The sequence below is a fragment of the Falco biarmicus genome, chromosome 11 (genome assembly GCF_023638135.1).
Source record: "Falco biarmicus isolate bFalBia1 chromosome 11, bFalBia1.pri, whole genome shotgun sequence".
Taxonomy (NCBI): domain Eukaryota; kingdom Metazoa; phylum Chordata; class Aves; order Falconiformes; family Falconidae; genus Falco; species Falco biarmicus.
The window spans coordinates 19,451,247-19,477,750 of NC_079298.1; the positions used below are offsets into that span (position 1 = coordinate 19,451,247).

A 26,504-nucleotide genomic window follows, 5' to 3' on the forward strand; every position below is an offset into this window, starting at 1 on the left:
TCCCAGCCACTAAAAATAATTTCAGCATCTCTTCTCCATGAAATCTCTACTTTCCTGATAAATCACTGGTCTTCAATGTATTCTAGAGTGCTTTTTAATTAAACATATTTGAAAGCATAGGTTCTTTTCAAGAGCTCTGTAAAAATTCTTCCTTGCTGATGTACCTTAAGATACATAAGGTTTTGCCTTAGCCTAACTGCCTGAAGCACAGCATGGGCTCCGAGCAAGATCATTCCCAGTATTTCTAGCTGTTAGAACTTAGCTGTTCCCATCACTGCAGAATGGAATTGAGCAGTCCTGCTTCTGTCAGGTTTGTGCCACTTCAGGAGCTGACCTGACAGCTACACCAGCCTTTTGTTTCTCAGGACTGAACTGAACTATCCTGGCCTACCCCATTACACCATGGTCAGTGACCGAGCAACAGCTGCAATCAAGGACACCTGTCTCCTCATCCTTTTTTTTTTTTTTTTGCCCTCTTCAAATCCCATACATATTTCAATGTAAAGAAATTGGACATAGCTCCCATTAGTCACTTCATGCTAGAGAAGGGCTTGTACAGGGGCATTATTTTAGAGCAGTATGGCAAGTTGCAAATCTAGTCCCTACATATACTAGACTATTGAGAAAAGTTGCATTTTCCTCTTGAGATTATACTCCAGATGGCCATATATTTTTAACATATATAAACATAACGTGTTAAATTATTGCACAAAGGACTTGTTCCAAAACCCACCTTTCTAGTTTCCAGCTGAGCTTCTTCTTGGCAGCACTGCCTGCAGAATGGATCCAACTGATTCAGATTGAACTGTCCAAGAAGGTTGCAAGAACTGCATAGCAAGTTACTGGAGAAGCCCAGCTCTCTGCAAGCTTCTGATGACAACTGTGTTCCATATACACTTACCTGAAAATCAATATGTTATACTTTAGTATTAAATTTGATGTTTAAAAAAAAAAAAAAAGGAAGACTAAATTCTTTCATGATTAGGAAGAACAACTAAGTCTCTTGCAACTGTTTTACAGTAATAACTAATGGTCTGCTCCTAAGTGCAAACCACCATCTTATGGTCTTAACAATGGTCTTGAACTAATAGCAAAAATTCTACACACCCATAATACATATATTTCAAGGTATCAGATCTGCCAAAATTCATTTATACACACTTCTGACAACTACTGTTTTTCCACAGCTAGCTCTAAATTAAGAAAAAAACAAGCATAATGAATCAGCTGAAACACACACAACTACAGCTCTCTAAAGCCCGCTCTTTCAAAACAATTTCAGTAAAATTCATATCACTGAAAACACACTTGGAAAATAAGTGCAACAGCTAAGCTTGGGAAAAGCACAAACAGGGAGTGACAGAATAGACTGCTCAACAAGGCATACAAGTAGAATTTTAATTTCATGTTTGCATTAATGTTACAGGAAAATTGCATATTAGAAGTGGAAGTGTAGATAGAAACCCGCAATTCTGATTTACTAGTAATACATTAAAGTAGGCAACTCAATTACATGTTTTCTATGTAAAACACCGGTTCTGTTTTTAATAAGCAGCAAACCCATTTTTACCAACTATGCCAACACTTAAAATATTTGGGGGTTGTATTTCTCACACCCTTGCTTAAACCTTTTTTTCCAGCTGTATGCTAGTGAGAGGGTGGGGAAGCAAGAGAGGAAACAGTTTTTGCAGATGCTTCTCAGTCTGGGTAAAAGCCCTCAGGCAAAACCCACATCTAGAACCCCAACAAAACAATCAGCCAGCACCTCTGTGTTCAGAGAAGAGTGAGATGATACCAGCAAACTGGACTGGATGATAACAGATCAAGAGTCAGAAGAAGTATGCTGGGCCAAACAGAAAAATACAGAAGAAAAACTAAGTTTGTCCTTCAGCAAACCAGACTTTCTTCACATTCACCTATCATTTAACACATACAGCATAACCAAGTAAGGCAGAGACAAAACCCATTTCCTCTGCTGAAGTGGCCAACTTATGGCCAAAAGAAAGACATGTCACTGATGTGACAGACAGGAAGCGTTATGGGTTAGGAACCGGTAGAAAATATTAGGTGCCTCATTATTCTGTTTCTCTGTATCTGCTAAAAAAGTTAAAGCATGAACAGAAAAGTATAACGTACAGAAAGTTATTCTGAAATTACTATTTTGTCAGGCAGAAAGCTATTTTTCTTCTTCCTAAAGGACACTTAAAGTAATTTCTAAGTACGACAGCAGGCAAGCAAAAATCGGACGCTCTTATGCTATTCCTCACATTTTTGAATCTGTGCACCTGAGAGCAAAAATGGCTTTACTGGAATTGTCATTTTGCTTCCACCAGCAACACTCTTCGCACCTTTCCCCAACAGAGCTCTAGAGCATCTGCATATATAGGGTCAACACTCTCCTGTTTTGGGGGGAGGGACGACCAACCAAAAAACAACATATGAAAGCAATAAAAGTCTCCATTACAAGATAATTCCTTAGTGAAGAAGTTCTGGTTTCACAGCAAGCTTGAAACAGCTTGAGAATAAAACTACAGGGAGGAGGAGGAGGAGGAGGAAAAGAAAAAAAGAGAAACTGGCACTCCCTAGTATCTTCCCTCAATTTTTAGTACCATAACTACTGTATTATCCTGAAGTAAGTACACGAATTGTAGTAAGTGTCTGTTTAGGATTAGAAAAGAACCCTCACATTTCAAAAGCTAACTTCCCACGAGTACAAGATAATTTCAGTTACTCAGCCAGTGATGCGCCTCAGCAGCGGCATGCTCTCCTTTGAAACTTTGATTACAAATACACATTACACGACTGCTTTGCTTTCACATTAGATAATTTAATATATTAAAACAAATGTAGCATCAATACAAACTGCTTTAGTGTGTACTTAAGAGTTAAGGGTGAAAAGTTTGAACAGGTCTTTTGTATAACCTCATGTCTCTGGAGTTCAAGTGGGTCCAAACCGGAGGAGCCTGACCTTCCTGCAAGCCGAGGGAGAGCCCTCCCCGGACAGCCTTCCCCTAGTAACCACAGCCCGCCCAGCTTCCCTTCCCAAACCCATCCTTAACCGCGTAACCCGGGTCATGAAGTTGATAGCAGCACGCAAATCCCGTTACAAACTGTAAATTTATTTCAGGCGACACCGCAAGCGCCACGCGGCCCACCCCGTTTTCCGAGCCGAGGGGGCAAAGCAGGGCCGAGGGGAGGGCAAGGCGGAGGCGTTCAGGCTCCACAACGCGCCTCTCGCAGCCGGGAGCAGAGGCAGCATGAGCAGGCGGGCAGAGGGCAGGAACAGACAACAGGCTGCGATAAAGAGCGCAAGAGGCGGCCACGGAGGCAGGAGAGGGCCGAGGCTCAGGACGACGCCCCGGGTACGGGACGGGGTGGGGTGGGCAGGGCAAGGCCCGCTGCATCCGCCTCCCGCTACGGGACACGTCAGTCTCCCTCCCCCTACACCTGCACTTTTTCTCCCACGAAATTGCAGCCGCAGTCAGCCCCGAGCGCGAAAAAACCGGAACGGCTTCTCACCGCCTGCAGCCCCACTAGCAACCAGAACCAGCAACGCCCCAGGGCCGACAACTCGACAGCCACCGCCATCTTGGTGCCGAACGCTCCTGCCAGCGTCGCCGGAAGGCTGCTGAGGGACCTCACCGGGCGCGGGTGCCCGACGCGCTGCCTGATACGAGAGAGGGCAGACGTCCTCCCGACCCCGGCACCACAGGCAGAAACTGCTAACCCAGAGCACCCACGGGAAGCGCCTTTTAGTCTGTTCAGAGCAGCGCTCCGCAGCAAGGCTAGAGGAGGCGCCGCTCCGCAGCCTTAGTCAGGCATTGCGGAAACAACCCTGAATGAGGTCCTTTCCGGACAGTTCCTGCCAACCGGCATGTAAGCCGCAAGCCCCGGCGATTGACAGCCGGCCTGAGCAATGCGGTCGTGCCTTTCTCCAGCGCCGCGGCGCCTGTGCGCAACGAGGGTGGGCAGGTGGGTGGGACCGCAAGAGGGGCACCCAATCACGAAGGGACGCATGTAGGCGGGGCATCGCGAGGGCCCGGCAGCTCGGAGACGAGGGGGAAGAAGGAGGAGCCGACGTTTCGTGGGCGGGGCGTCGCCTGAGCGGGGCCAATCCCGCGCAGGGAGAGGCGGGGCGTCTGCAGTACCGCCCAATGGCGGAGGGCGCGGGGGCGGTCCCGCTGCCGGGACTCGGTGGCGGCGGGGGGGGGCGAGCGCGCGGTCGGGCGTTCCGTTGCTGAGCAGCGCACGCAGACGGGGGAGGGGCGCGCCGGCGGCCGCCGCGCGGCGGTTGGTGACGGGCGCGCGGGCAGCGCGGCGATGTGAGAGCGGCGGCGGGCCCTGTCGCGCAACCCCAGCCGCGCTCCCTTCGCCTCCCCTTGCTCGCGCCGTCCCTGCGGCGGCGGCGGCGGCGGCTCCCGCCGGCCTGCGCGGCCGGGCCCCGCGTTATGTCGTGATCCCGGGCGGGCGGCGCTGCTGCTGCTGCTCATGGGGCTGCTCAGGATTATGCTGCCGCCCAAGTTGCAGCTGCTGGCGGTGCTGGTTTTCGGGGTGGCCGTGCTTTTCCTGGAGAACCAGATCCAGAAGCTGGAGGAGTCCCGCGGCAAGCTGGGTGAGCGGCGGCGGGGCGCGGCCGGGGGCCTGGGCCGGGGCCCGGGGCGTGGGCGGGCGGCCCGGCGGCGGGCGCGGGAGGGGTCGCCGCCCGCCCCCCCCCCGCCTCGGTGTGCCCCGGGCCGGGGCGTGGGGACACGCTCCGCTGGCCGCTCCCACGCGGCCCCCGTGTTTACATGCCCGACACGGTTGAAGGGCCGGATCGATACGCGCTGGGGGCTGCGGGGGGGCTGTCAGCCGCGCAGGCGGCAGCCTTGGCCCCTGAGTCCGTTTGTGTGCGGGCTCTGCGGGTCGGCAGCGCTAGAGGGACGCCGCCGGGAGCGGCGCGCTGCCCGTCGTGGCCGGGCGCGTTGTCCGAACCGGGCCGCGGGGAGCGGGAAGCGGGGCCGGGCAGCCCGGCAGGCGGGGGGCAACGGGGGTGCCGAGCGTGTGCCCGGGTCTGCTGCAGCGCGGCACCGGCGGCTGCCACTTCAGCGGCTGCCTCCGGCGGTTTGCCAACGCCTGACATTGCAAAGGAAAGCACAGTGTGAAAAAAAACAACCCCAAACAAATCCAAACAACAAAACACCTAGAGACATCGCTCTTGCGGACAAATGGGCAGTTTGTTTTACGCTCACGGGATGCAGGGTATTTTCTGCAGGTTGCTGAGTGGAGCTAGGGATCGCCTAGACAGTCGCTGAGCTGTAGTTGAACAGAGTAATGATGAACATGACAACTCTTCCGTAAGATTTCTTTTGCTTTTCCTGCTTCAAAAAGACCTTGTTAGAGTAATATCTGCCTGGTAGGTAACATATTACTACTTCATCTGTTGTACGTAAGGCTGCAGAACTTGTATAGATTTTACGTTACTTAATTAAGGGTCTCGGGGATGTGAAAAAATACCATTCTGAACCCAGTCTGTGGTGCCTGAGTTTTAAAACCCGAGCAATGACACTTCTGGTCTGGGGACTGGTCTGCAAACATTGTTGGTTTGAGTCCTCATATTATTTGACTGTACTAAGGTACTTTAGACTATGAACACTTGGAGTTTGTAGGAAGACAAGTGCACATGTTATGTCCCTACCGGTCTTCAAACTCGAAGTGGCCTTTGAGTGACATGGAAAGTTTCACAATGAGCTTCTAGCAGCACTGGAGTCAGCGTAACGTAACACTGAGATGTATGAATGCTGTTCGGATTTCATTTCTCAGCATTTCTTTTCCACTTTGCTCTCTCTGAACTGGATGTTAGAAATTAGGACCCTTGACATGGCAGTGGTTGACTGCTTGAGGTACAGGCTGCTCTTACTCTGCATATTTTTCAACTGAAAGTTCATACCGGTTGTAATCAAGGCATAATTTTTGCAGGATCTCAATAACTGTAAATAAAAATTTAAAGAAGAAAGTGGGTGAAACTGGAAGGTAATTCAAGCAGATGTTAACGTAGTGCTCAAGGTTTGGTGGAATTTTCTATCCATCTGTCTTAAACTGGTTGGTACCCGTGGCTTCAGTGCCTCTGTTGCAGGCAGGGTGTGTTACTTTAGGGAAATCTACCTCCTGGCATGAAAAGATTAACATAATGCATGTGACAATAAAGAATTTTGCTGGTAAAACTTCCTTTTCTTCATTAATGTATGTGCAATGGGCATGATTAAGTTATGTATTTAGAGGATTAAAATACACAGCTCATACTGCTTTGGGACAAGAATGTAATTACTATGTTCTGCTGATTTTATTTCTTAAGGAGAAGGGAAAACTATTGTAAAGTTTATTGAAAGTATAATGAGAATTTGCTTTTTGAGCAACTTACTAGTGATTCTCTAAAACCTGTGTAAAGAGGAGAAAAAGAGTTTTCTGCAACAGCTTTGAACTCGTGTTCTGTGTTTTTTTTAACGTGAGAGTATGCTTTGTTAAAAAGCTTCTGGCTGTCTAAATGTTTCCTTTTTTACATACTGTTTTGGTATGTATTTCATGACTAGCAAATGTTAAGGCTTCATTACAGAAAATTTTTTACCATCATGGTTGGTGGTATTTCTACTGAGCCGTAATATGGAGAATGATTTTCTCCAAATCAAAGTAATTAGTTGGCCTAATGCACTTGAATTTCAGTCTTTCTCCCTGCCCGGCGAAAGAATGAGGGGGGTGTGTGGGAAGAGGCAGTGATACTATGATTTGATGATAATGACAAAGTAGTTCTTTTGGTCTTTCAGTTATGTTTCAGTGGGTGCTTTATGTTAGAAGTCATGTGGCATATTGTTTGGGTACTGGGTTTTGAACTATGCTATCTGTTTGCTTTGATATATCATGATAAACTGTCATGTTGGAAAGTAATTACAAGAATTAGGAGCCGACTAGGAAAACCAAATGACTTCAGAATTGAATAGCAAATAAAATAATTCTGCCTTTTTATAAGCGGTTTTAATAATATTCAGCCATACTTTCTAAAAGAAAGTAACATACCACTACTTTGTCTGTTGTATGTAAGGCTGCAGAACTTGTGTAGATTTTACGTTACTTAATTAAGGGTCTCAGGGACGTGAAATAATGCCCATTTCTTTGCATATGAGCAACTCCTGATTCTGTACTGAACAACTGGTGTGTGTGTGGTAATTTCAGTTCAACATCTTAAAATACCTTGCCTGTAACATGAAATTTGAGCATGTTTCTGGGAGAAAAAAGAATGGGAACCTCTTTCTTCCTGTAAGACTTTATATAGGTAAAACTCAGTCACCCTGGCAAACTTTTCCTGTTTAAAGTTGAGAAGTACAGGCGACAGAAACAAATGACCATCGCAAATGCTGATGCTTTTTTTCTTTGTGATGAGATTATTATGATCCTATTATAATTTTAAAAGGTATTTGTAAACCTGTGGGTTTCTTCATCACATGAAAGATAACTCCCTAATTAAAAAAATAAAGAACAATCAAAATATTCATTCTAACTTCTCTGCAGCTGTTGGACTTCTTAAGCTCTTTACAGATAGCTCGTAGCAGTGAGATCACAGGCAGAGCCCAGGCAGAACCCAGTTTCAAGTACTTTTTTGGTGAGCTTTGTACATACAGCTGTTAATCTTGTATGTTATTTTCAAGTTTGCATGTAAAGGCAGCTAAAGTGGCATTCTCTCCAGACTAAGCTGTTCCCAGTTGCCAGTGAATACTTTAGTGTTTTTATTTACGCCTGTTTGTAGGTGCTTGGCCATTACCTCTAGGAATGCACAGTCCTAACAGAGGGTATCGCATGTGAAAGGCAGATGTTGAGGTTTGCACTATCATTCCTGGAACAGAGATAACGTCTGACCATCCCCTTTGGTTTATGGAAGCCTGGTGGGTTCCGCTCTGTGTATGGTTTAAACTGACCTAGCATGAAACATCTACCATGCCATCTCCTGCATTGCCATGAGTGTTCATGGTGAGTTGGATCAAAAACCTGATACAGCTGGAAGTAATTGATCCCTCTCTTCTCTCCCCAAAATTTAGTAATGTGTTGGTGGAGAGAAGGAAGAAAAGAGGGAAATTTGTATGTGTTCTAGTTCTTCTGTTAAATTAATTTTATTCTACAATAGCAAGTACTAGAAGCACGTCAGTAGCGGGTGGGGGAAGTCTGCCTCATTCAAGGAAGGATAGATTAGAGATCGTGAGGATAGTAGATGGGTAAGGATTAGATTACTCTTTGGTGGGGTAGATGTGCGGTGATGCTGCTACTTTCTAGCTCTTTAGTAATACTTATCTATTGGATTTTGAAAATAGTCCATGTCTGAGTAACATAATATACTGTGACAGGGAGAGCAAGGATTGAACAACTATTACTGTTGCAAATTCTGCTTCAGATCGTGTTGAAACACTGGTTAGCTGTATTGTGGGAGTATTTCTTCTGCTAAGTGATAAATTTAGAGCTCATATCTGTTAATTCAGCACCTTGAATTCAGCATATAGAAATCTGTCATTTGAAAGAAATTCCTAATGTTTAACTTAAAAAAAAAAAAGAAAATAGTTGAGAATATGTGAGTAATTTGAAAGGCTAAGGCTCTTTTCCTACGCTCAGGGAAGAAAATTTAATTGGTGATTAACTGATTGCCAGATTTTTATTATTTTTAAGGTAGTTTCCTAGCACCTGTGGCCCTTGCTGGGGTAGTATCCTTCTAAGCACTGTGCAAGTACCTAAGAAACCACTGTTCCTTCAAAGTTAAATGATTTAACTTCCCAGTGATTAAATCTTATGCTTTCTAGAAATATGAGAGTATCTTCTTTTGGGGGATGTTGAAATAATTGGTATCCTATGTTTCCTTCATTTAGAAATAAAAAATAATCTCCTGTCAATAGGCCTGCCAGTTGCATGTGTTTGGAAAATCCCTCAGAAAACTTCTTAATTTGTCCCTCATAATATAGCATGCATGGCTCCTTAGTATATTATTTATATTTGAACTTCATTTGTAAAGAGTAGTTTGTGATTGTTGGCAGTTCTGGCTGCACACAGCTATGCAAATAATTTACTAGCATTTCTTTTAAATATAGCTCTATTGCCCAATAGTTATTATTGTCCGCTGAGTAGCCTGAGGCATTCTTTCAGAAGCTGTTTTCTGGTGTACCGGGTTTCCTGAAATAAGAGTTTTAATGCTGCTTCCTCAGTATATCTTCAGCCAGTGAAACACTCTTCCATTTTGCCTTGCTGGTTCTATCATACTTTTTCATTTAGTTCCCCCTTACCATGCCCCGAGTCGTCCCAGGAACTTTCAGAATAAATTTTTAACTACTCCCATACTATGGTTGTACTTGCCATTGAAAATTGTGATATAGAGCAATTGTATGAATTTTATTTTATTTATTTCTTTATTATCTTATTGTTTGTAATTTTATATTTATTTATAACTTTTGGGGGGTTAAGTGTTGCAGCTGCTGCTGTTGCATTTTCTATGAAATCGGTAATGTCTGAATTTTGACTAATACAGAACTGTGCATGTTCGCAAACATGTACCAAGATGGTTCAGACTTCTTAATGGGCTCCGAGGCTCGATCTCACCGCTTTTTGCTGGCACTCCAGCAGCTGTTTCTAATGGTGGAAGTAAGAGGCACAACTTTTAAAATTTCTTTCCTCTTCTGCAAGGCTGCACACGAGAAGCTCCAGTGTTGTACCCAGTTCGCAGCCCTCATGCTTTTAGTGAAACGGGTTTGAGAATTAGTGATATGGTGAGAGCTGTGCCTTCATGTCTAATAGCAGATGCTGTCCTGAAGAGTTATCTGGCAAGGGGATATTTTTGTTAGACATATTTTGAGGGCAGTTCTGAGAGATTAAATGGACTTGAGAAATCAGATAAAGCTTACGCCTCCGGTCCCTCCAGCCATGGACTGCAGTGGGTGAGGGAATCGCCAGGTAAGACACTGCATCTCTAGATTCTCCATTGGAAAAGGTCAGGTTTGGGCTAGTGCATATCTGCGGATGTTACTTCTTAATGCACAAATTTAAGTTGAAGAGCTCAAAGACTTACAATACCACCCCCCAGGGATATTCTGGAAAAGAGCCATGATTGCAATCAGGTGTTTAGGATAGAAGGGCTTGTTGGACAGCCAAAGAAATGCAAGTGCTGTACTCCTCCTCCTCTTTGTGAATTGATGCAATACTACAGATTTCGTAACGGTAGCTGTGAGGTAGGTTCAAGGCTGAGAACCTCAGGAGAGAGTGTTTAAAGGAGATCTAGGTCCTGTTCTTCCATATATTTTTTTTTTTCTACATAGGAAGTGAGATTGCATTATTTCAATGATGAAATACCTGGCAGGTTTTAGCAATGTGCTTGGCACTGAAAAGAAAAAGTGGTAGCACTGCTGGAAATCAGAAAAAACTACTTTTAATGCCTTTATTTACTGTGATAAAGTAACTAAAATGACATTATGGCATGTGACACACCAACGCTCCCTTTGTTTTTCTTGTCTATTTTCTACTGCTGAGTATGGTGAAAGAAACTAAAATTTTCATGTCTGCAACATGCCTTTGAAATGGAACGATTGGAAGTTGCTGTCGTTTTTTTTTAGTTCTCACTGGAGATTATTATCAAAGGGACTGGTTTAAAACACAGCAAAACCCTAACAAAACCAGAGACCCCCCTCAAATACTCCACCAAATTAAAATTGACTGGTTGTGCAATTTATGTATGTATATATGTATATAAACACATACAAAATGTATACATATTTAAAAAATCAAAAGCCCCAAACAGCCCTTGCTAAATTACTTAAACTTCTGAATTAGCATAACAGGTTAAACTATTGCTTTCCAGTTTATAATGTGCATCTGAAGTGAAATGAATTTTAGTTGGTTTTTTTTTTTTTCTGTATTTCAGAAAACTGACATATTTGCAGTTGAATTCTTTTTTTACACTTTGTATTGCCCCTGGCTGTTGAAGTTAGGGACATTTGAACAGTACATGAACAAGTCATTTCCATATCTACTGACTGGCGACTGTGAGTCACTCACTGTTAGACTTACTCTGGCCAGACTTATCTTGTCGTCTAAGAATTAATGCCTTCCCTCAAATTCATGCTTCTCTTCAGGAAATAGATGGCTTTTGCACGTGGTATCCACCATGCATTATCGCTTAATTGGGTCAAAAGACAGCCTTTTTGTGTAATTGTGTGCAATCTGTAGTTTTTGTCACTTAACTGAAGTGTATTTAAACCTTGTCAAAGCAGTATTAAAATAGTGGTAAGTGCTTTGCTTGAAATGTGGTGCTATTTATCTGTTTATATATTTGAAATACTGGCTTAGCAAGCATAATGAAAGTGCCATGCTGTGGAAAAATAGCTGAACTGTTACATGTATTTGTATTATTTTTTCAACCAGAAATAAAAGATAAAAGACTGAGTGAAAGGAGTCCAGTGTTGAGAGAGGCATCTGAAATTTGGCCAGCTGGCTGCAGCCTTTCATCAATATGTACAGACTTTTAACTGCAATCTGTCCTAGTCACTATCTAGATGGGGGCGGGTGGTGTCTTATTCAAACCCTTAGCTTTGTGTGATACTCAAGCCCATCAATTCTGTTGGATTTGCCCACTCCCCTAAAAACTTGTGGCCCTGTGAAGTTGTTGTATTCAAAGCAAAGTCTTCATTCTCCTATGAGAGAAAAGCCAACCTCTTTCCTTCCTGGAACTGGGTCAGTTGGTTCTTTATCCAAACGCCCTCCCCCCGGCCCCCAACTCCTCTCCACTTGACCTTTTAAGTTTTGGAGAACTGAAGTCCCTCCATTTGGCATTCCTATCGGTAATTGCATGTATTAAAATTACTGCTAGTTCTGATTATAATTGGGCACTAAAGGTATAAATTCTCAATACTTGCAGAAGCATCCGTGTTGCACATGTATGTATGTTTTTGTGTCAGGAATATGCTGACTACCAGGACATCAGGGTTATTGCAGGATGTGCCCTTGAGCGTTAGGGTCTTGCTTCATATTGAGTCTCTGTATGTTCCCAAGTAATTAATTCATTGCTGTGATTTAGCTTTTTATGGCTATAAATTAAGAAGATATTTTTACCATAGAGGTATTGTTTTCAGATATGTCTGCAAGAAGCCCAACTACATCTGCATGTCTTCTTACTTCTAGTATTCAGGGTATTATTGTTGTCCTTACTTTGCAATATCCTTGTGTCATCATGATTCCAATAACATTACTGCTATAATAATTATTATTCAAGCTTTCTGGTAGTGATAAAATTCATCACGAGTAGCTAGGAGTCTAGGGCAGTGAGAGAATTAATAAGATAATTAAATTACAAAAAGTATTTGGAAAGAAGCTATCTATCACTTTGGCCCAGTCTTTGTCTGCATTTCTTTAGGTCCATCCTCTATATCCAGTTAGAGTTTAAAATGACAGCTGACATCCTTTTTTTTTATCAACTTGCTGTTTAATTCTGAATACTAATTTGTGTTGAAACATATGTAAAACTTAAGTGCTGTTTTGATAAAACAGCTTTTGATGATTTTGAAGTGTTTATGCAAACCTTATGCATAATTGCTGTAAAACTGTAAAGAGTATGGGGATGGGATCTTAGGTTCCTTAAATTAAAATGCATATCTTCCCCATTTACTTGTGTAGTGGGTTTTCTCTCAGATCTTATTTTATATTCATCTTTATATATATGAACTACACAGGGGAAGGTAAGTAATAAATAAATCTATAATGTATATGATTATAATAAACATAAATGTTATCCATGTATATATCCCTCACCCTCATTGTCTGTATTTTCCAATGTTGTAGTGTAAGACTAATCTTTCTTGGACAACAGATTGAAAGGCAGTAGCATTCCATTCGACTTTTTAAAATGTGCAAACAGGCTGTTGAGATCATGAAGGAACTTGGAGATAGGAGAGCAATTGCACAGAGACTATGCTTGTTCTCACTTTCTGCAAAGTGGAGAGGGAAATCCAACTGATTTTTTTTTTCCTCCTGAATCTTTTCCCTGCATATCTTTCCATTTTCAGTATTTCTGTTCTCTTCTTTTCTGGATATATTGTTGTTGAACATACTCAGAAAAATTGTATAAATAGCATATCTGTGTTTTCATTGAAATATATGCATTTCTTTACATTGATTGTGTGAGGGGCTTTGAAGGAGGTTTTGCAGTAGTAGAAGTCTCTTTTTGCAAAATGTGGCATTTGCTGTGTGTTTTAATATACAAAGCATTAGTCAGTAATTGATTGTTTTATATTGGAGTTGATTTTGATCATTCATTCTGACCAATGGATTTCTGTAGTTCTGAGAAGGATTTACAAATTTAGAGTAAAAGGGAATGAAGTCAAAAAGTAGGGTGTGAAAATGATAGAATCTTATTCTGACACATTAAATAGACCAAAAAGTGTCTCCAGAACAAAACGAAGCAGTCTAAGATTTTATCTCCTTTAACATTTGAATGACAAATGTGAATTGAGGAGAAAATAACTTTTTGGAAGACCTAAGTTCAAATTTTTGTTTCCTTCAAAAAACAGGGATTCATTTTTACAAAAGCTGAGCCCAGCCATGTCCTTCCATTGCCTGTGGTAAAAGTGTATCTCACAAGGCTTTATTCCCACGCTGAAGGACAAAAATACTATACCTTGTCTGTTGACCAAAACACTTGAGCCCAAGTGTATGATCACTTTCTGAAGATGTCATTTTGTACCCAGTGCACAAAATACCTTGTGTGAGGATCTGTGGTTTTGGAGACAAAGTCATAATGTCAGGTTTTGTGTAGCTTGGTGTTGAATGAAGCATTTCATAGGTAGAATCCTGTTTCAGCTGCATTCCCACTGACAACTTTGGAGCCAGGATTTTTCAGCATCTCATTTGTCAGTAAACCTTCAGCAGTATGTGTTCTTAAAAGTGAGAAAACTTATTTTCCTGGCAGAATATCTATAACTGCGTACTATTACTAATACATTATCCTATGAACTCTGCTGAGATGACCATAGCACTAAAATGCTTTCCCTTAATCAAGTTGGTGCCTTTGGGAATATTGAGTGTCTTATAGTTTGCCCCTCTTTTTTTTTTTTTTTTTTTTAATTTTAAGCCAAACAGAAGAAGCTTTCAAAGCCCTCCTGCATGTCTGACAACAATTTAGTCTGTTTTAATAGGGTTTTAGGCAAATTAAATATTTTGTATTAACTTTGGTGATGCTGCCAACAAGGCAAGGTTTCCAAGATAAGTACCTAATAAATAGTTTGCTGTCTTATGATGAAGCAATTAGATCTTACTGTCCAATTTGATGACTTCAGAGTGTGTAAAGTGGGATTGGACTTGCTATGTTTCAGAACTCCATTTCACTTAACACAGGTAGCATTTCAAGTGTAGATGTATATTTGTTTTTTGGAGAATGTTCTTGATTACAAAGTGACCTTTTGCAGTATGATCATTTAGTAGGAATTGGAACATTGCATATTTTTACTTTCTTGTTAAAACAAATTTTATTTTTTAAACACTTCTGGGCTTCCCTCCCTCTGCTTTCTAAATTGTTAGTCCTAACGTGCTGCTTGTGCAGCTGCTGGTGGTTTGAGTGAAGACAAAACTTGCAGTAGCTCCTGTGTTTTAGCAGGACCTGTTTAAAGTTATCTTCAACAGGAGTGTACTTCATGTTTTCGTTTGATCAAGCTGTAACCAAAAAACCCCCAGAAACCTAGAAAATTTATGGCATACTGCTTGATTTATATACTACTAAATTAAGGCTTATAGTCTGTGTGTTTAATGTGTGTGCAGTAATCTAGGTGTTTTCTGCTATGAGATGTACCAGCACACCATACTTTTTAGTAGGCTGGTAGTATTTATTCTAGTCCTTGAACTGCCTCACAAACATGCTTTCTGAGCCAAAAGCAAAGGCTGAATGACCAGAAATACCTTTCCAAGCTTTACGTTTAAACATAGCAGTGTTCATAACCTGTCATGTCTGGTGCAAACTTGAATTTTATCTTTGAAACTATTCAATGGCCAAAGCAGTTAGGATTACTTTTCCACAGAATTCGGCTGGAGCAACTTTTATTCCAAAGTTTTGAATTTTGAGGAGAGGTTTTGGAAGGGGTGATGGAGTAAAATTGCTGTCAGTCATGGAGGTGCATAAGAGGGCTTGAGAAGTCACAAGACCCAACAGATGAGCTGTCAAAGCTAGCAGCGGGTGCATACAATGTTGTTGCCCCAGCAGTGTGCCCAGCACTCTTGTGGGATAGTGTTACCCCATTGCCAGCCAGGGTGGTAACCAAAGGTATGCCCAGCTGCTCCTCCAGCAGGGACCAGAGCATGGAGTACGAAGCTAAAGCAATCTCATTTTCAGATTAGTTCAGTGCTTTGGGCTTTGAGCTGCAGAGATGGCATATGTTTGCTTCTGGACAGGAAAGGACAGCCACCCCTTCATCCAACCCAGAAAAAATTGGTAGAGCATATTTGTCAGGCTCCTTAGTTATTCATGAAGCATGTGAAATGCATTCAGCCTAAAGGCAAATTTATCTTGTAAGCGCGTGGTCAAGCTTAGAGGAGAATATTAAAGAAGAACTTTTGAAGAGGGGAAATGAGGAGTAGAAAGGACATGCATGTGAGGATCAGTGCAACTTTTGCATGTGTGAGCTATCCACAATCTCTATGATTCCAACAGAAAGGCAGAGAGTATTTTCAAGGCTGGCTTCGCTCTAATTTAACAGTCTGAAAATGTACTTGCTTCTGATTCCTTTTGCTATGTCGTTTACCCTCTACAATACTATTACACCCTCCTTTCTGATGAAAAAATGACATAAAACTGAGGTGGTCATTTAGCAGCAAGAAATGATAAATCAAGTAGTAAAATATTTAAATGCATCCTCTTCTGGTTTTCCTGTCTGTGCTTTCCAAACCATGCTCTGAAAAACATGGTCTTGCTAAAATTCCGAGGGAGCATTTTTCTAAACATTTGTGGTCACTGGAGCAACCCAAAGCATTTTTTCTGGTGATTTTTATGTGCCTACTTATGTGTGATTGCATAGTGCAGATGGCAAGGCAGTCTTAATATGAGAATTAGGAAAGAGGAATAGATGATAAATTACTCACGTATCAAGTTTAAAGAAAAAAATACACATGTAAAGGAGGAATGAAGATACTGAAAGACGTGGTTTTTTTCTTTTTCTTTCTTTCTTGTTCTAAGCTGTAGAAGAAAAGCCCTTAGAAACTGAAAGAACATTTTCATATTTTTCCAGGAGCATTATTGGTGATTATGTGTAAGTTTTAAGTATGTGCACTATTTGGTGGAAGCTTGTGTCAAGGTTGCAGTTAAAAGTGCCTATTGTTTTGTGATAAGTAATGGGATGTAATAAATTAAATTTCTTTAACTGGTACTGTAAAATTTACATACAACGTATTTGTTTTGCTGGAATTGATGAGAAAAGGTTTTAAATGTTAACTAAGATTGAAATACTGGTTTTCAGGAATGAATGTTGGTAAACAGGGTAAACTTTTTTTCTAGACTTGCTTCCTCTCATTGTTATACCATCTTAAAACAATATGGAAATAAAAATAGCACTTAGATCATGTGCTTTGTAAGTATGAAAAAACCCTACTAAATGTCTAATAACATGACACTTAAGCAACAAAATCTGTCAAATATATAGCAGCAGGAATATGAAATACAGTGATTGTTGCTACATCTCTTTTACTTAGTATATATTAATTATGTGTGTGTAAATATAAACATGAGGTGGTACTCTAAAGATAACTAGTATGCAAAGAAACCTATATGAAAATCCTCTCAGATATCCAGGAATTGATTTGGATGAGTTTTATGCCCTTGATGGAATCACACATCCAGAAACTCTCCACAAATCTGTTAATCCTTCAACATTTGCTGTATCAGGTTCCATAATTATGGAGTAACCTAAACTGGCAAGAATATTTGGCTTCTCTACAGGAACATATCTAAGCCTTACAAATATGTATCAGGCAAAACTACCAGGTAGTTTAAAGCTTTACTAACTGATAAGGGTTAACCAAGTAAAAACTGTAAAAAGGGATTGTTCTTTTTCATTTGTTCAAAACCTTTTGTTACAAGGAATTTGAGAAGCTAAAATAACTGATATTTGAGGATTGGAAATGCATTGATTTTGAACATGCCTAAACTTGCTGGTTTATGTAATTTCAGTAACACCCTTCATAGTTTTCCTGCGCTATTTAATATACGGCATTTTGTGGTGACAAGATTTTAAGTAACTGCATGCTGTATGAGATGGAACATGGTAATGTAGCGTATGCTGATGGTTTGTGTATGTGTCCTCATCTTGTCCCAGGGAGGCCTTCATAGAAGTTTTGAGTGTTGTGTTTGTGTCAGAGCAAAGAACCTTTGTTCGAGGAAGTTTGTAGACAGAAAAAAGTAATGATTTGAGGATAATTATTTTCTTAACTTTACAACTGCTTCCTGTTTGACCTAAATGCAAGGTCAAAATTAGCTAAAAATATCCCAACATTCTTTGAAAAGTATGGCACTTAAATTATTAGAAAGTACAAAGTTTTTAGGAGGTGTATCATTCAAGAACTGTTACCATATGTCACAGAGCATATGAATTAGTTGCTAGAAGTATTCGTGGATAATGGTGGCTGGTTTTCTCTAATAATTAATTTAAAAAACAAGTAACAGTTGGCACTTCTCTAAACTATGTCTGAGCTTACTGCAATAATTATACATTTTATTGGTATTGTTTTATTGTACTCTGCCTTGACAGTAGTACTGATTTTATAAATGTAAAATTAGTTATGGTTTAATTCCTTTTTTTAAAAATAAAAGATAGTCTGATCTAAAGCAAACTTCCCAAACTTCATTTTAGTACTTATTAATCATTCTGTGTCTGTAACCTTCAATAGGCCTCACAGAATGAGTGTTAAATGAAGTAGTTGTGTTTCCAAACTAGAACCAGACAGTTTTGTGTAGGGTAATACTTCCAACATTAACTAAGCACTTAGCATTCTAAATTTAATTTTGGGGTTGTTTGTTTTAGCTGCAGGCTTATTTCAGGTGAATTTAGAGTACTTTGGATTTAATAATTTTTTATAAAGGGATTGCTTTGACCAGAAAATTTCAGTGTAAATTGTACTTGAGAATTTTATGTGGTAGACACACATATTAGCAATTCTGGTGGCAGTTTTGTGACTAATACTGTTAATTTTATAATAGTGGGAATAAAATTATGCAGTGACACTGTCTTTCGTGGTTGGTTGCTAAAGAGCTAAACTTTTTGGCGTAGAAGTAACTATTGGGTTGGGGGGGGAGGTGTTTAGGTTTGTTTTAAGTGAACAGTTACTAATGCCAACTGCTGGAGTGGCATTTTCTAACAAAAATTTAAGATCTCTTCCCTTGAGTGGTCTAGCAACCACTGCATCAACAAAGTGCATGTGGCTTTCCTTGTTTGTGTGTTTTGTGGAAATTTTCCCTTTCATGCTCTGTGAGCCTTGGCTATGATGTTAGAATGAAGAACATCTTTTATTGAGCTTTTTGCCATTTTACAGGTTAATTTGTGAACCGCTGACTGAACAGAACAACTTTTACAGACTATAAAGTGCAGCCTTGTAACGTGGAGTAACAATCAAATAAACCAGAGTCTGTTGGGGAAAGTAATTTTCCCACATCTTTTAAAGAGTCTGTGCTTGAAGCAGGGGAAGGTTGGGGCTGTAGGGTCTTGTGATGATTCATAGCAGTACAAGAGATGTCGGGATGGGAGCAGGTTAGTACTGACAGTGTGGGCCACTATAGGCCATCAAGCATGGAGACATTTAGTAACACTTCTGTCTTTGCTCCCCTTGTGTGTGGAGTCCCAAGGATATAGGTGATTGGTTTATATGAGGGGGGGGGGGGGGCAGGAGGAAATAAATGAAAACGTCTTAGTATTTCAGATGGACGGTAATTTTCAAAATATCTGTAGTGACCATCCTAGTACAGAAATTATACAGTCTATCACTTTGATTTGTGTCCTTTGCAGGTATGTGATGTTCATCTGTAGTGACCACCCTAGTACAGAAATTATACAGTCTATCACTTTGATTTGTGTCCTTTGCAGGTATGTGATGTTCTAAACTTGTGAATGTACAAAAAGCCAGTGTTTGTATTTATACTCAAGTTTAAATTTGGTATTTCTTCATACAAATTTGAGAAATATTGCTATGGGTAGAAAACCGTATTGGTATCCTTGTGTCACCTGACAGAGAACTCCTTAGTCTTCCTTACCCTGTTTAAAGCTACGTTGAGTTAGGTTTGAATGAGCCAGTATGTTTACTCAGGCTACTGCAGCCTGTTTTGAAGATATGAACTTGGCTTCTCTAAGCATGTTTCTGCCCAGGCGTTTGTTCCACAGCTCACTTGCATCTTATGAAGTGCTGCATTTGTGATGTATATTTAAGCATCAGTCTGTTCATGATGTATGTTGCCTTGAAGTTGCTGCAAAACAGGGGTTTATGGGTCTTCTTTTTTTTCTATGCCATTTGTTCCATTGTATATCATACAGAATATAGAGCAATTTCTTCTCTTGGAGTCCTGCACCCATCTTAGTGCTGAGAGAATCTTTATAGTTGGGGTTAAAGAATTTCCTGAAATATTTTTAGTTATTAGTCCATGTGGATTGTTAATTATATAAATAACTGTTCAGTAGGCATTGAAATAAAACCTTTATAGAGTTAGTTACTTTTTAGATTAATTGGAATTAAGCTCATTAAACTAACATTTCAGGGGAGAGAGCATATGTTTAGAAGACTGATGACTGTTTCAGGGACAGTATGTAATTTCTGCACAGTACCTTATCATAAAATCATGCTATTAAAGACTTTCCTGTATCTAACGTGTATATGGGCAAATGTGCTATGATTATTATTCTATTCCTTAAATAAGCAGTAGTCTGTCAGCCTTGGAAGGTCACTGGCTATTTCAAGAATTTAACCTGCTTTGACACTTCCATGCTTTCTTCCTGTGAGCAGCTTGAATACCACTTACTCAGCAGTAAGTTAAATAAAATCAGCTAAAGAGAACAGCATACTGTAAATGATGCTGGTAACAGAAAAGACATGTAAAATTGCTTGTCGAGATGATAACATTTCATAACATTCTGGAAAACAACCTATCATGTATTGATCCTTTTTTTTCCCTCATTTTTTTTTTAGTTGTTCTCCCCCCTGCAAAGATGAAATATAGTCTTTCAAGGAGTCTTATTCCTTTCTTGAAGACTTGCTGTATTGATCTGAAACCACAGAGCTGAAATTGGTCATATTTTAATAGTGTTCCTTCTCTAATGACAATATATGGCCCTGCTGTTTAAGTGGAAAACTTGCTGCAGTATTTCTGTTACTGGAATTTGTAGAAGAGTCAGTGAGGGACTGCTGTAAAACCCCTTATGAGATACTGCTAATGGAACGCTGCACTGACATCTGTGTGAATGAATGGCAGACCTCCGCAGGTGTGATTCCTTAGTTGTGCTTCATGGAAGCATACCACCAACCTGCTCCAGAATAAAGTAATGGGACAGAAGAGATGTTGAGTAACCCCTGTATGAATACAGATTTTTGTGTTTTCTTTTTGGCCTGCTGCTTCACTTATCACAGGCCAGCTACTCAATACACTTCTTGTTAGTGCAACTTTAGGTTTCTCAATCAGTGATAAATACAACTTACCATCTTCCTCAGAACAAGGGACGAGACAGTTTCCCCTTTGCCAAATGATTAATTTAAAAATTGCTGCATATTAATTATTCCCCATAATAACTGTTAGCCCTTGTTGCAAGACCTTGCTGTTATTCTAAAAATAAGTTTACAAAAGGACTTAGCATTAATGAGAAGGCTTCTCCCTCTCTCTGCAAAGAAAATAGGAAAATATAGTCTGTAAGAAAGCATAACACAGAGGCTTGTGGCGATTTTTATTCAATTTTTTTTTTTTTTAAGTCTAGTTCTAGAAACAAAGGAAGTACAAAAGATTAGAATGACAATGTAGCATTTTTGGTGCTTTCCAGCCTCACATGTTCTTTTACCTCCACTGGCATAAGCCTGATGCTTCAGAAAGTGGCAATGTGTTTGTAATCTCTTAGTGGAACTACAAGTGAGTTAACGTAAGTTTAAGAGTAACAAATATCATCTTAAACTCATTTAGCCTGGCCACTCAAACTTACAGCAGTATATATGCAACAGTAGAATTACTGTATTTTTAGCAATCTGTATAAATAAATAAAATAAAAATATTTTTAACAATCTGCAAGGTGAGGATAGACAACTGAAGGACATCAAGAGTGTGCAAGCTTGGCTTTAGGGAAGAATAGGAACCCAGTAGGTCTAAGTAACTTAAACTGAGCCTGTTAAATTTACAGTCTCAGAACAGATTATTCTATTTTGGATACCACATAATATAAATTTAACATTAAATCAACAAATAATTAAATTGCAGACATGTCTGCAGTGAGCCTTGTTTTTAAATCCTAGTGCAGTGCAATTTATGCCAGGAAAATGGCCCTCCAATGAAACAAGCAAACAAACAAAAAACGATGATAAACCATACAGTTTGAAGTTTTGAAAAACTTAAAGTCCAAAATGTTTGTTCTCATCCAATGCACAGGAAAACCAGTTGGTTAATAATGTCACACATGGTTGGGAACAAAATGAATTCAGAATGATGCACTCTTGTGTGATATAAACTGTTCCAGAAAGTGGTGTTGTCAAGAGAACATAGAACACTAAGCAGATGTATTGTTGCACAGAAATTATAAAGGCATGTTAGGCACAGATTTACTGAAACGAGATAGGAGCTAGACAGTGAATTTGATATTCCTCCCCTTCCCTATTGCAGTTGTGCTGTTCTCACGTTCATCGCATGAGAAATTATTATTGTATGATTTTACAGCAATTTTGCTGAGGGAGGACGGTGTTACCTCGAAACTCACCGAAACTGTACGGTCTCAACATTGTAACGTTGCTTTGCATATTAAGTAGCAAAAGTTTTTAAAGCTAAAGTTTCATCAGTAAAAAAGCAACAATTGCCCTGCTGGTCTTTAATAAAGCCACATGGTAGTGTTGGCTTACATCTGGCAGCGTTGGTGTCTTGTGATGAGTAGTTGTTAACAGTAAAATTGAGTCATCTGGAGTGTCATTCTGAAATTAGTTTTCTTAAGTTTCTAATGTAGTCACACCCGCTCCAGTAGTACCCAGTGAATGCTTTTGCATGTTATTTAAGTGTGTGTTTATATATGTATCTTTAAATTTAAATTCTGAAGAAGTCTATTTAAAAAACAAAAATGGAAACAAGCTCTATTGCATGGAAACTGCTTTAATATATTTTGGAGTAGTGGAGTTTCAGTCTTTAAGTATTGGGGCCTGTGTGGGCTTTTAAAAAATAACCACATGGTATGATCTCTGCAGGTATCTCCTCCTTTACATCTGGTTCCTGCTCCTTCTAATGCTTTAGGGAGAGGGCTGAATGGTAGCTGAACAAGATTTGTAAATTTTTTTAAAAGCCTTTCTGTCCTGTTAATTATCTCAAAAACTGAATCTTTTAAGGGTTGTGATTAGAATTGTTACATGTATTTTTTACTGAGCATTAATTCATGGTTTGCATTTGTGATATGCATTTTTCTGTTTGTTTTAGAGATTATTGTGCATTGTGGGAAGACAGTTTAATGATAACAAGCTATTTGGGGAAGAATCTCTCAATACCAAGTGATCGGGTAATGGCAGGTGAAACTGAATTTTTTCATATGTAAGTGTATTTGGAGAAAAACCCCAGATTTGCACATGGCGGATTCTGAATTGGCTGTCCTCACTGACGACAGAGTTCTTTGAGTTACAGAAGTTAGCTCTATGTAATCTTAAGATCAATTCTCCACAGTGGTCAGAAATGCATGTAGCGTGCTGGAAGCTGTTAAAAACGAATGAATAACCATATGAGAATCTTTTTTTTTTTTTTCTTTTTCCATTGGATACAGCAGTTCTACTGTGTTGTCCTTTCTTGCCCTTCATCTCGGAAAAGGTTATAGCAGTGTTGGAAAATATATATGACTGGTGAGGATAATCAAAGGAACAAAGCATCACCCATATATAGGGGATGATTCAGTAGACTAAGGCTCATCAGACTTAGGAAAACATGTTAGGAAATGAAAGATAGGAGCCTCTCGACCCATGAATAGTATGGAAAAAGTGAGGAAGGAATGCCTATTATACAAGTGTAGGAAACAATAAAAAATAAACTATTGGCTCATAGCTTCAAAAATACTGAAACAAACTGATGAACTGTAGAACACAATGCCAGAGTATATAATGATTATAGAAATGCTTAGAAAACTAGGGGTGGAAAAAATCATTGATCTAAAAATTCACTAATTACTAAGTGGCAAGTAGGTGGACAATAGTAAATACACCAAGAAGATATGACCATGTGCTTGACCTGGTTTTGTGTCCTCTCCAGACATCTGTTGGCCTTTATCAGAAACAGGACATTGGAGCTTTGGTCTGAACCAGTAATCCCCATTAGGTAATGTATGCACCAGGCCACTTCCCTTAAATACCATGTGTCCCTTAATGCATCCTATTCATTCTTTTCATGCAAGGGTTTGCCTGACAGTTTTTCAGCACTGCATAGATTCATAGCTTTTGCCACTTCAGAAGGCAATTAAATACTTAGGCTGACCTTTTGTTTGTCATTAGTCACTTAAATTTCAAGTGGTACCTAGCAAAAGTTTTGCTAATCCATTTCTTCCAGGAGGGGATTCGATCTTGCTTTGAAAAGATCATCAAGAAATGGAACATTTCCGTTGCTCGTTTGTGAATCACCTTTGGAACCTTTCACTATTTCAAAATGAGGCCTCAACTTCTTAAAATCCAGACACGGTTGGTCTCACGTTTCAGCACTGGATCTTGTTAGTATGTTCTCTGTAGTCCCCTCCCCACCACCCTGTGGTATTTTCCCCTGTGAAAGTACTTTTATCCTGTAATCATCTCTCTTCTCAATCTCTGGAAAACTAAACACCCTGAATTCCCTAAGCCTCTCATTGCAACATAGCTTTCTGATTCTTGAATCATTTTTATGGCACTTCTGCAACCTCTAGTTTTCCACTGACCACTTTAAAATGCGGACAAATATACGGGGTGTTCCAGCAGCAGCCTCCTCCCTGCCATGCACTCCATCTTCCCTCTGCCCTGCCACGTGGATGCATTTTTGGTTGGCAGCGGAGGCAGCTGCGGGTATGGCTGAAGTGGCAGGCTGTGTTAACCAGGTGCCGTGCTCCGACGTTTCTCAATTTTTACCGAAATCAAGTAGTAGATAGAATTCTGATAACAGCAGCATTATGTGGAATTGAAAGCAGAGAATTTATCATACTATCTCCAAACTAAAAATGCCAACAAATATTCAGTTTCAATTTATTCGCTAGATACTAGCGACTTAGTTTGTAAATCAAAATACAGAGCTTTTATAGTATGGAGATGAAAGTATAGCTAAAGCTTCCCCAGACTCCTTTGAAAAGTTGATACTTGCAGTATTTACTGATTTATTTTATTGATAGAAAAATCTATCATCTACCATCTATCAAATACTGTGAATATATGTAATGTGGAGTTTGTAATTCCAGTCCAAAAACACTATAGTTGAGCTAGCATGGAGCCATATTTGTGCAGCTGTGCTGCGTTTATTTTTCAGCTGGTTTCAGGTTTGTCCACATGTTACTCAGGGATTCAGTAGGATTTCTTTATAGAACGCAAATCAGGAAAAAAAAACCCCATATCTTAATTTTAAAGGTCTGCATAGGTTTTGCAGGGTGTTTAAATGTCTGTGATTTTAGTATTTATTTGAAACACTGCATAATTTTCAGTGTTATAACAGTATGAAACATGATTGAACATGTTTAAGGATGAGCGATGAATTACATTCTGAGTGTTGGTGGAGTAAATAACAGATCTTAAGATAACATGCTTCTTCTTTATTGCTTGTAATAGTACAGTGAAAGAGAAAGAAACTCACACTTTCATCTCTCCAGTTTTGTTGTTTGTTTGTATTTCCTGAAAGAAAATGGTTTCCCTGGTTTTTCCTTGAGAAAGTAGTTGGGCTTTTTGGATTTCATAATTGACAAGTGGTACTTCTGCTGTTCGACTACCTTAAATATTTAAAATGTAATTTCTTCCGCTTGAGAGGAGACAAACAGTTACTTTTCTGCCTGAGTGTTCTGATTTCTATTTGTGATGTGCTTAAACTGGAGATAATGTGGTTTGTAGCTTGTATTTCTGTTCCATAGCTGATACTGTCACACATAAGAGGTTGGAAACCCTTCTGCTAGTAGCGCTACATTGAGAACAAGGCATTCATGGTAGCAGATGCTTTACATTGCATTTATATTTAAATAGGAGAGAGTGATATATTTTCAATTTTAAGAGTTTTTCCCATGACAAAGTAACTTGCTGTCTTGTCTTTTTCTTTGCCATTGATTGATCCATTTGCTTACTTATCCCCAGGAGTGGGAAAGAAGAAATCTAGAGTGAAAAAGCCTTCATTTAGGAGTATGCTGAATGCTTCCTAATAGCGTTTGAGTTCAAAAGACCAGAGTCCTCTGGGTCTGGTTCATTTATATAGTTTTAATTAGAACTGAGCCTCATTAATGAAAATGTGCAAAATAAAACAAGCACATCTCTTTAAAGTTCAAACATACACGTTGTGAGAGTGGGATTTGTGTTTAACCCAGGCAGCTGTGAGTTAGGTGCAGTACAGTGTGCAAATCAACCATTGCAAAGGATCTTACCCATGCTGACCATTATTATTCACCTGGTTCTCATTCTTCCTAAATTAAATACTGTTTCTTCAGATGTAAACTTTTAGAATCATTGCTCAGGTTATCTATGTTCCGGGCTTGTGAAGTGAAGAGTTCGAATGTAGCTGAGAAAATTATTTCCAACTTATTATAAAGGGATCTCTGTTTTATGAAGAAATATTGTTGGAGTGCTCTTTGCACTGACTGAGGTTGGGACTCTGTACAGAGCACTGTGAGTGACAGAAGAGTGGGCACTTGCTGTCTCTCTGGTTGCCTATCCAGATTTTTTGGATGATGAAGGAATAGAGCAGCTATAAGAGCTCTGCTCATTTTTAACATGGACAGTCATGGTTGTAACACCAAATGTGTAAGGAGTTGCACTGCTTTATGTAAGTAATTGTTTTGAAAACTAACTAAGCAGTATTTTTGTTTGTTTGTTTGTTTTTCTGGAGTCAAGACCATAGCTTGATCTTGTATGTCACTGGATATTGGGGGTATTTTATAGAAGAGCATGTGTATATGGTGCTTACTATATGCAGCATGCCATTAGGACAAGACTTTATCTACTGTGCCTCCTAAGATGCTGTAAGGTACCGTGCCAGTCCCAGTTTGGAGAGAGACAGACAAACTGGATCAGATATTGGAGAGCTTGTTTCCTGCCCAGCCAGCAGTAGCCCTTGTGTGGTTGGTAGT

General features: G+C 40.0%; 2 protein-coding genes across 5 annotated transcripts in view; one reads left to right on the top strand and one right to left on the bottom strand.

Moving 5' to 3' along the window:
• SELENOF (selenoprotein F) overlaps positions 1-3,675 on the bottom strand; it is a 28,735-nt gene extending 25,060 nt beyond the window's left edge. Inside the window, exons 1-2 of the mRNA XM_056355189.1 lie at positions 3,520-3,675; positions 734-901 (exon numbers count right to left, since the gene is read on the bottom strand). Coding sequence (XP_056211164.1) covers positions 734-901; positions 3,520-3,588 — 237 coding nt within the window. The 5' untranslated portion in view covers positions 3,589-3,675. The remainder of the gene's footprint in view (positions 1-733; positions 902-3,519) is intronic.
• A 520-nt stretch (positions 3,676-4,195) lies between these two features.
• Positions 4,196-26,504, top strand: part of HS2ST1 (heparan sulfate 2-O-sulfotransferase 1) — an 81,404-nt gene continuing 59,095 nt past the window's right edge. For all 4 annotated transcript variants that reach the window (XR_008824645.1, XR_008824646.1, XR_008824647.1 and 1 more), the window contains exon 1: positions 4,196-4,612. Coding sequence is in view for 1 of the 4 variants with exons in the window: in XM_056355947.1 (XP_056211922.1) it covers positions 4,489-4,612 (124 nt within the window). In the remaining 3 variants the exon portion in view is untranslated. The remainder of the gene's footprint in view (positions 4,613-26,504) is intronic.